The sequence below is a fragment of the Callospermophilus lateralis genome, chromosome 2 (assembly GCF_048772815.1).
Source record: "Callospermophilus lateralis isolate mCalLat2 chromosome 2, mCalLat2.hap1, whole genome shotgun sequence".
Classification (NCBI taxonomy): Eukaryota; Metazoa; Chordata; class Mammalia; order Rodentia; family Sciuridae; genus Callospermophilus; species Callospermophilus lateralis.
Genome location: NC_135306.1, coordinates 115,595,231 through 115,606,285, shown reverse-complemented (window position 1 = coordinate 115,606,285; position 11,055 = coordinate 115,595,231). Strand labels below are relative to the sequence as shown.

The 11,055-nt window shown below is 43.4% G+C and overlaps 1 protein-coding gene across 1 annotated transcript; it reads right to left on the bottom strand.

Annotated features, from left to right (window-relative positions):
* Positions 1-390: 390 nt before the first annotated feature.
* On the bottom strand, positions 391-8,946 carry Plet1 (placenta expressed transcript 1). Its single transcript, XM_076841871.2, has 4 exons — positions 8,862-8,946; positions 4,379-4,583; positions 2,709-2,770; positions 391-662 (listed from the first exon to the last, which is right to left on the bottom strand). The coding sequence occupies exons 1-4, from the start codon at positions 8,944-8,946 to the stop codon at positions 391-393; spliced, it is 624 nt and encodes a 207-aa protein (XP_076697986.1).
* Positions 8,947-11,055: the final 2,109 nt, after the last annotated feature.

The following is an 11,055-nucleotide window of genomic DNA, read 5'->3' as shown; positions in this document are numbered from 1 at the left end:
AAATCTGAGATTGGGTTGAGATTGAGATTGAGAAAGGGTTCTTCCCCCAGAAACTGGGGTGGGGGTGTGGGGGGAGTGCAAAGGAATCCTTTGGTAATGAACAAAAGCTCAGGTTGGCTGTCAACGTGTTAAACTGAGAGGCAGAACTCCAGGTGATAGTCAGAGGAGGTCTAAGTATTTACAAAAAGCATAATTTGTGTCCTGAAAGACCCAGTTGAACATCTGTGTGACCCAGATACACCAGTGAGTGCCCTAGGTCTGTGGTCTGAGGCAGAGGCAGTGGGGTGCACACTGGAGAATGCGGAGCCTTCACTCACACAGTCCAGCCGTGGCAGGCATGGGAGCTGAGCATGGAGGGATGCGCTGCCGGTGGAGCAATCACTGTTTGCTTTAGAAGAGGAGTTTGCTGGTGAGAAAAACAAGCAGGATGTGGATGGCACCTGCAATGGGACTGCTGAGTGCTCTGACGGCCAAGCTTTTCGTTGTGGCTAGGGTTGTGGTCCTGGATGTAGTCATGGTGGTAGTCATGTTGGTAGTCATGTTTGTAGTCATGGTGATGGTCTTGGTGGTGGTATTGGTTGTGGTCTTGGCTGTGGTCTTGGTTATGGTCGGGATTGTGGTCAGGCTATTCACGTGGTTGGAGGTCCAGGGTGTGGCTGTCACTGGAAAAAAATAAACAAACAAACAAACAAACAAACAAAAAAAACTGATGACCTCAGAACCTCTGCTGCATGGTGGGTGGGCACCAGGAAAAAAGAAGCTCACCTGACAGAATTCCGGCACCAGAGTTCGTGAGTAAAATGCAGTCAACACTCTCCAGTGCCAGATATGTGCAGAGGAGGGGACAGCTCGGGGTAGAGTGTTAAGTACAAAAATAAGCCTCCACCCTGAGGTGTGCACAGCCCTGCAAGGTGCGGGGGAGACCTACTGAATAAATATGACTGCTGAATTTATTGTTGGGGCGGGTAGTCTGCCCTCAGATGTCTTTATGTCTTTAATATTAGATTAATCAGGGCAAATATGATCCAGAGTGGCAGACCTTTATTCTTCTTGCTAATGTCAAGAACTTGAGAGAAGTTGGTATCATTTAGACCTTTAACTGCTTTAAAACTAATGGAAACCCCTGGCTCTGGTTTGTGAAACTCTGGTCATTTTCACATGCAGGGACATGACCAGGCATGGGTTCTCTGAGGTTGTCTTACAGAGAAAGCCAGACTTGTAGTCCTGGGGGCTTGTCTGATCCTAGAAAAATTAGAACTTGGCAGTAGTAGGGTTTGAGTGGACCACAGAGGGAACTACAAGACGAGGAAGAAGGGCAATGTCCAATAATTCACCCAGACCAAGGCAGTCTTCCACCCGCGTGGGGTGTGCTTTCCAGTTTGGTGGCATTGACTTATCTCATTTAACATTTCCCTAGGACAAATATTCTCTGGCATTTTGTGGAGCCAAAGAGTTGGAACATAACCACTTTCTTTTTCTTTTTTTTTTTTTAAACTGCATTTTTATTAACATAAAGCTAGGGGGGCCTAATTAGAAACAAACTTCCCCTCCCCTTCTTAGCATTTACATAAGTATTCATCTCAAAAATGTCCTCCAGGAAGAAAATAACATCCCAGTTCTCTCATAGAGGGAAAGCCACCAAGGAAACAATGAAGACTTTCATATAATAGTTTCATTAGGCATAATCACTTTAAAATTTGTTGTTGGAAATAATTATTCCCTTTGAGCACATTTTGCAAAGCATGACTGGCAGGAAAATAGGCAGCATGCTGGATGTCTTTCAGTGCTCTGGGCTCCTGAGGAAGTCCTGTTATCTGGACACTGAGAAAGACTAATGTCTCTCATTCTTGGGTGAATCTTATGTTTAAACATTTCATCGGACAAGATTATCTTTTTTTAGTTTTGATGTAAGTGTGAGAAAAGTGAAAAACAGTATAAAATGTAGAATGGAAGATCTTGTTTTGCTCTAGATTTTCTGTGTCATCTTAGGCAAGTTGCATGTTTTCTGAACTTCCTTTCTTGAGTTTAACTCCCTACTGGGAGTTAAAAGTACAAGGAGGCAAGAGAAAAGGAAGGGGACAAAGAAGGGAGAAGATAGGTGAGGAATCTCAGGAAGAGGTGAGGTTGGGTCTTGCTAAATTGATAAGGGTCTCCCCAAATTGCTGTCTGGTTTCTAAATGTAGATCCTCTTGCCTTAGCCTCCTGAGTTACTGGAATTATAGACATGTACCACTGCATCCAGAAAAATTATCGATATTTCTATAATAACAACTTTTTTTGGTATAACTTTCCACTCCCATCCTTACCCCCATTTGACATTCTTTGGCCAATTGTTTACCCAATGAAGGCTCTGTGTGGGAGGAGATTCTCTGTGAAAATGGAAAAGGATGCTGATTTTCATATAGATGTCTATGTGATATTGGATAAAAACAGATCCTATGGAAATAGGAGTTTGGAGTTACAGTAACTAGGAGACTATAAGGCCTTTAGGAATTTATAGAGATCTTGGTGAGGGCTTTATTTTGCAAAGGGCATGAGATAAGAGTTTGAGCAAATCTTATAGAGGTTCCTAGGTACTGGGATACTCAATTGATATCTGGGTAATACATAATAAGCAGTGCCTTTTTTTCCTAGCCGCCCCCCAAAGTAATTTTCCTGGCCAATTGAGTATACTGCTAAAAATGCAAATGGGCCTCAGAGGAACTCACCTTTTCCTCCTAGTTTCAGAGAAGAAAGTGTAGCCGTCCGGTTGAGATTGACAATGAAGACTCTGTGGAGGGAAAATTAGTGAGACAGATGGTGAGGATCTCAGCTGCAGGATACACAAGTTCAGCTCACATCTCTGCCTTTCCTGGGCACCCCACCCTCTTCACCTCTTTTGTGCTGACTTTCTCCACGACACAATTAGCAGATCATTCAATATCAGTCTGCTATATGTTGTCTTGACTAGTATCCTTCAAGGTCTTACTTCCAGACAGCCTTTCCCATTCCCCATCCCCGCCGTCTTCACCAGGCTGAATTCCTCACAGGCTAGTACACGTCTCTCATCTTTGTTCAAGACAGTTGCTCTGTCTATAACACCTGGTGACATGTCTCCTGGCTGTACCTGTCTATAGGCTCAATAGTAACTTTTTCTATGAAGTCATTTCTCCCTGTTTCTAACCCAGACAGATCTCCATCAGGGGAGAAGTACAGGGGAAGCTGAGGTGTCTGGACTTTGTCTCTCTGACCTCACAGTGAACTCCCACTGGCTGGGACCTCCTCACCTTCCCTTTCTGCCCTACTCAGCTCAATGCCCACCACAGTGGAGTCACCTATGTCCTGTCTTTCCCTCCCTTAGAGTCAGTCTTGCCCATCAAGGCCATGAGAGTAGCGTGTACATTGTGAATGAGTAGAGGCTGGCGTGTTCTAGTGGGTGTGTGAGTTAGAGGGGTTTGAAACCAGGCTGTCAGTGGGATTGTGCTGTTTCCCTTGCAGATTGTCATTTTAGTCCTTTTTCTGTTGTTGCATGGGGTGTGGAGGCTTTAATGAGGTGAGATGGGAGGAAAGTTCTTATTCTAATTAGGCTTGGCTGGCTTCTAAGCAACTGCTGTCATTGTGAGGCTGAACAGTAGCAGTTCCCTTGGGCTTCTGCTCCTGTATGTCACCCTGTGGGCATTGTAGTCCCTCCTCCGAAACCAATTAAGTCAGACCAGGCCAGAGCATGACTGGCGAGAGCAAAACAGCCCAACAGACTCACCATCAGGGTCACCAGCTGCCAGAAACTGGGCTGATCACAGTGGACATAGCCTGGTAGTCAGGCCTGCCCTTTCAGTACAAAATGACAACCTGAGAACACAAACACATCCCAGCACTTGGTTCCTAAGGTAAAGCTCATATCAAATCCAGAGCTGGGAGGAAGGTTTGTTGTTCAAATGTCATGCTAGCTTTAAGTAGCCTCACCTCAGAATCTGATGGCATCCATTTTCTGTGACAGTGGGAAACCTGTTCTATTACACAATCACCACCTTCCTGTTAATACGCTGTTTCCAAAATGAATCTGTGTTTTAAATAGTGATTCTCTAGTTTGCATATAGAGAATCTGAAAGAAAAATGGTGCCCAGTTTTCTCTGTTTATGTGGAACATAACTGGTGTGGTGGTGGTGGTGGTGGTGGTGGTGTGTGTGTGTGTGTGTGTATGCACATGCATGCACGTGCATGCCTGTATGCATATGCACAGGTAAAAGGCATGGCAGAGAATGGTAAGCAGAAAAGAAGCACCACTTCTGGTTTTTCTGCGTTGCATCCAGATTGTGCTTTAATCCTCTGGGTCAATGTAAAACTGCAAAGACCCAAATAAAAGTCTAAAAGCCCAAAGCAAAGTGAGACAAGTACTTACTGCAGCTCAACTTCAGTTAAGTCTTCAGAACCAGAGACTATCCAGTTTGCCTTGAGGAGTGGGTGCTTGAAGCTGGTCTCGTGATACAGGGCGCTGCCGTTGCAGTCCTCATCTGCGTCCTGCCAGAAGCCCACTGAGTGGGCTTTGTTCTTGTCAAAGGCCTGCAGGACCACAGCGCTGTCGTTGTCGTTCACAGGAACCCATACTAGGAGAAAAGAGAGAGAAAACCATCAGACACCTGCAGTGTGGGCCAGGGCATGGGGCACGAAATCAAAATAAGTGTGAGGAAAGACACTTGGGTACATAGATGGACTGGGTTGTGGCTCAGTGTAGAGCGCTTGCCTAGAATGTGTGAGGCACTGGTTCGATTCTCAACACTACATAAGAATAAATAAGTACATAAGTAGAATAAAAAATTTTTTTAAAAAAGAATGGGTACATAAAGCATGGTACTGTTTTTGAAAAAGTTGAAGAATGTCTGGAAGGAAATACATTGAGATGTTAACTGTGTTAACTGTGGTGACTTCTTGATAGTGATTAGATGTTTTTAATTTTCTTAGTGCTTTTTTTTTTTTTTTTTTGGTGTGTTTCCAAATTTTCTACAGTGAAAGGTGATTAAAAGACCTGTCCTCTAGCCTTGGTTTGCTACAGAGGGGTGGGATCCTAGGAATAAACTTCCAAACCTTTCTGAGCTGAGCTGGCTTGGCCTCCTCCAGGGGAGTGTGAGGACGGTTAATGGATGTGAAAGTGTCAGGTGGACTCTTGAGATGTGCTCCAGGAATATAATACTGTTGCTAAGTAAAAGCAAAGTACATCCCAGGAGTGCTGATGCTTTGGGGCTCTGATGTTGAAGGTATGGGAAGGGGGTGAGGTTGGGTGGGGGGCTCCGAGACAACAGAGACCTAAACTAAATACCTGTCAAATAACTCCTTAGGCTTATTCTCTGCTCAGATGAGTCTTCCCTTGTGACCAAGCCTGGCATTTACTTACAAGGACCTTGCTGATACCTGTTAATTTCAGCATTCTGATATGTATTGGGGGAGAAAATTTGAAGAGAATATTTCAATCTCTCCATTTCCTGCCTTAGAAGATGGCTCATGAATGAATTCTCAGTATTAGGCTGATGTTGTCTGCAGGGATCTCTCACCACCTGAATGCCTTCAAAGACTTCATCACAGAATAAAGAAAGTGGATCATGTAGCTCAAACAGTCCTGAACTGAATTCTAGCTCTAAAACTCAGCAGCAGGCTGTGTCACCTTTGAGCCTTGGTTTCTTAGTGTTCATCCACACTACACCCATTTCTTGATTGGCCACTTTACACCTGCTCTGGGTTTGGGGATAAGGACATTACCCCTCATTATCTGGGATCATGATACCTATCTAGAGAGGTTCCTGGAAAGATTAAAGAGAAGAATGTTAAAATCTAACACATTGTGGATGTTAAATAAATTGCAGATGTGATTATTTTTAGCACACTACATTTCTCTTGGCTAGTTGTTTGCTTTGCCAATCAAAATCAGCTGATCCAATTCCACCAGCCCCGACTTGCTCAGGGAGCCCTAACATTTGTCCTACATCATGGAGGAAGGTGACGCATGATGATATCATTCAGATAGTCATTAACTCTGTTGGTTCTCTAAGAATGTGTTCTTGCCTGTTCTTTCTACTTTCCCCCTTTCACTCTGGATTAAACCCTCTTTTCTCCCTTCCTAGGCACCTGTATCCCTGGATTTCTGGCCTCAAGCTTTTCTCCCTCAGGCTGCCTTACAACACTGTGGCCAGACCAGACTTTCTCCCACAACCTGTGCACCAGGACACATACCTGTGCAAGTGTTCCTCCTTCTAAAACATTGAAACATTCCTGCTTTTTTTTTTTTAAATATTTCTGCTTCTGTCTGGTCAATAATAATACCCAGCACATGGTTTTCAGGACCCTAAAACCAAGCTTCATTCTGCTCTTTGTATTCTGCTCTAGGAATAATTTCTCCCCTTTCTGCAAATGTACCTAGCCCACTCCGGGCCCATCCCTGGCTCTGGCCTTCATTCATGTCTGGCTGCTGTCTGGAATCCTTCCCTTCTTCCCATCCCCTCTTCTACTCCAACATCCTGCCCATGTCCCTTCTCTGGACCAATTTAGCCCACTTTTCCTCTCACACCTGAAACATTTACATCTTTTACTGTAAAGTTGAGAACTAAATGATGCTTTGAGGTTTCATCTGTGTCAGTATCTGGCCATCCCAGTTCTGGGCACCTGGAGGGCAAAAAAATAACTGCTTGCTGATTGATTTTAGAAGTTGTCCATCTGATGTGGTACTTTAAACTGCAAGTTAAGAAAGAAAGGCCAGCAAATCATATCCCTCTTGCCCAAAGAGGAAAAAAAAATAAAGGCAGATGCTGACCCAGCACAGGCTCAGAGTAAATGCCACTGTATTAAGGGTTTTTCTCTCCTAAGATCAAAATAGACCCAGGGAACCTGTTCTAAGATATTGCCTGAGCTGTGACTGTCTCTTGGTATCTGCCAAGTCATTTATACTTGTCTTACTAATGTCGACACAATGCTCAAATGTAAAAAGAATTCTGAAACCAAAATAAGGAAAGCAGTTGGCTTGGGTCGGCATTTACTCAAAGTCCCTAGAAGCCCTGAGTCCTGGCAGTGATGATCTACAAAGGCAGCCACGGAGCCTGCTGGGTAGTTGTTGGTGTGGAATCTGGCTCTTCTTATCCCTGTGGGTAGAGGATTTTGATCTTCAACTTAAAAGTATTCCCATCACGAGTTAGATTGCCACAGAGACCTCACATGTCCCTTCTGAGGTGGAATCTGATAATGTGCATAGATGGGAAAACATTCAAGGAACCCTCATTCTTTTCCCCTTCCCTCTTCCTGGCTCCTGCTGGTGCCTCTGTAAACACTGTGATTGCCTTTTCCCCCAGTGGATCACCTTGTCTTCCTGTGGCCCTCCTTTCAGAAATCTGCCATGTCTCCACAGGGTCTTCACATGGTAAGCTTCTCATTTTCCTACTTCACTAACAAAATCCTTCACCCCCTGGGACAGCATATGACATCAGGGCCCTGCTGGCCTTCTTGCCACAATGCCCATGAATCCTTGATTCAGGCACATACTTACTTGGTACTCATTATATTATACTATCCTCCCTGCCATGCTAGAATGAGATCCACTGCCTGAGGGAGTGGGACCTAGTTAGCCCCCTCACAACTCAAGCCCTTAGTGGCGGTCCCCAGGAAAGAGTGGAAAGAACAGATAAGCTAGGCTGAGTGTGTGAAGGCATGCCATGGTTTTTCACCTGCTGAGGTCAAGAATCTGGAGACTGTGAGTGCAGCTGTCACCCTGAGTTCTCTGCAAGATGTGGTTAGACTTTTAAGAGAGGCGGGATATCATAGGGGATAAGAAGACTGGATCTGAAGCTAGACAGATCTTGTTATTTAGGATCAAATATTAGTTCTGTTACGTTCTAGTGACCTTAGGGAAATTTTGAACTTCTCTGTGCCTCCATTCTCACGGGACAATAATATCCCTTAGATAGTACCCAGCACATAGTAAAGAGTGTTGGCTCTCATTTCTGTAATTAAGAGATGTGCAGTCAGGGTCAGGTCTCTGGTTCATATCCCAGCTCCACAGTTCCAGGTGCCCTGTGGCCTGAGGAAGTCACTTAGCATTTGTGCCTCAGTCTGTGGACGAAATACATTCTTACATATAAAGCATCATGTCAAACATTGTTGCTGCCTCATGAAACTAATTAGAACCCCCATTCTTTTTTTTGTGTGTGTGGTACTGGGGTTACTAGGTTCAATCCAGGACAGAGAGCATGTTCCTTGACTTCTGAGTTTGACTGATTCCCCAAAGGGGATTTATAAAATACTTTCTAGATACTTCTAAGGAAAACATTGGATTAAGAATAGAAAGACCAAGAATCAAGAGCTGGTTCAGCCACCGGCTAGCAGTGAGACCCTGAGCACAGCATTTAACCTCTTTCAGCTCCGAGTTTCTCACATATAAAGTGGGATGGTGATGTTTTCCCCATCTGTCTAGTTGGTAAGATTTTTTGCCCATTAGGTTAAATGCAAATGAGGCCTCCTGGAATTGTATGATCATCACTGCGTCACTGTTTTGTCAAATGGATGTAAAAAAAGACTAGATACCGCAATGCAGTTATGTCCCTTAAAATGATAAAAATGCCCATTTTATTTGTCAGAGAATTTGTGCCAGGTGTGCTTTTGCTGGGCTTAGTTAATCTGGGCCTTGGACTGCCATGCCTCTGTAGTCCAGGGAACCTGCAGAAATAGTCCCCTTGGTCCACTTTCTCACATAGTTATTGTTCTTTCTCTTTCTTCCCTCACTTCCCGACCAATTTAAAAACATATATTTTGCGTAACTGAAAGCAGGGAAGGAGGGGTGTGCTCTGAACCTGTGACTCATACCCCTCAGAGAACAAGGGACAGCAGAAAGAATGACTTTTACTCACCTGTGTAGTTTGTGTTGTTCTCAAAGACGTCTGGGGTGACTGTGATGTTGGAGTTGTTGGTGGTGACGAATGTGTCAAAGACCATGCAGTTGTCTTTGTAATGTGTAGGGCTGGCAGAAGAAAAGTATAGTGCACAGCACAGAGACAGCCCCAGTTGTAGCAACATGGATCGGGGGACTGCCATGGCCTTGCTGTATTTGGAAGTGGCTGGGCCTGGCACTGGTGAGGCTGACAAAGACCGCTCCCCTGTTTATATGCTCTGGGGCTGAGCTTCTGCATGACGTCAGACATGCAAATCTTTGTCCCACCCTCCTGGAAGCACACTGCCTTCTGGAATTTGGTTCAAGACATCACTAGCAATGATGAATCACCAGTTGCTAGTCACCTGTCCCTAATGATCCTTTACCTACTTACTCCAGTTTTCCTCAAGAAGGGAAATGTTCAACTTAGAGTTTCATTTTGCTCTCACTCATCTCAGCATCTGCTATTTGGGGAAAGCAGTTGAGAAGTGTTCAACACCAACGGAGGGAAATTCACACAAGTAATTACCACATACTTGGTCTGTTTAAAAGCTCTGTTCTTTCTCCTGCAAGAAATCTGGGTGCAGGAGCCCTCTTTTGTTGAATTATTACACATCCTTTTCCAATCCTCCTTAATTGAAATGTCTCCAATCTCGAGTTCATTTCATGACTGGTACAGAGCCAGAAAGACTGAATATAGATTTTTCTTTATTTCTTTGGAAGGAAACAGCTTAGGTCCACCTTGTTCCTGACACTTTGGTCCATAGTGCCATAATACAAGGAAACTATTAAAGAGAAAAAAAAATCAGGAAATAGGATTTTTTTCACATCTCCCCTCTGAATTTCATAATTTACTCACTGAAGGAGAAAAGAGGAAAGAAATAGGGTACTTTGTGAGTACAAACAAACAAAACAAAACAAAAATACCCCCAGAATGTAGGATTGAATCAAGGTAATATTTATAAAGTGGTCCTTCGAGAAAAGAACTTAAAGTAATAGAGTGAGGACCTCTGATAAAGCCATTCCTCCATAAAACCATAAGAACACTGGCCAAGATCAACTTTTTTAGAACTCTGGAAATTAAACAAAGTCCTGCAACAATCTACAAATATTCATTTAAAAAAAGTGGTTGGATATCACCAAGAACAGTAAGCCTTGAGGCATTTTAACCTACTCCCTGGCCCCATCTCTATGGGGGCCTTGTAAGCAAACAACCTTATACCTATGGTAACTGTGAAGACCAGCAAAATAGCAGCCAAGGGAAGGGGACAGCATGGGCTTGGGCCTTTCCAAAAACCTCGCATCGTAGAGAACTGCCACTATGTATCAGTATTTGGAAGTTGCTTCGTAAAGTTGAATTCTGAGTTTGTCTTTATTTCACCTGACTCAGAACTTTCTCTGTGTGAACAGTCTTATCACTATGATTTTTGTAAAAAAAAATCAATATGATTATGTCAGAATGAACCCAAATAGTATGCATAAATATAATATGCTAATAAAAACATGAAAAAAATCAGCAGGAATTTTTAAACATTTGCCACTTCCTGAGGCAATGATTCCTTTGGGACGAACAAGAGACTGAGCAAAAATCAAAAGAAAAGACTAGAGGATGAGAAGTCCACAGTGGGCTTTAAAAAGTTCAAACAAATTCTTGGGAATCCTGAAAGCCATGTGCTTGTGTGGGGCTACGAACATGCCCAGGAAATACCCAAGAAATGTCTCTCCCATTTGGCTGAACTTGAAGCTTTGACAGGCAGGAGGTGAAGGTTAAAGCAGAGTTGTAAACTGCCCACCTGACCAGGTGCCTACCTGGTCTAAGGCATGCCCTAAAATAAACACAGAGAAGCACTTAGCAAAGATGGTCTTGGGACAACTGGACTTCCACATGCAAAAGAATGAAGCTGGACCCCTGCCTTATGCTGTTAAAAATTAATTCCAGATGAATCAAGGAACTAAATGTGAAACTATGAAATTCTTAGAAAAAATTGTAGATGTAAATTTTCATGACCTTAGTTTAGGCAGTGGTTTATTAGGTATGATGCCTAAAGCAAAAATAAGCAAAGAAAATAAAATAGGTAAATTTAACTTTATCAAAACTGAAAGGTTTTGTACTTCAAAGGGTACTATGAGTGAAAAAGAGAACTTAAAACATGGGAGATGATATTTGCAAATCA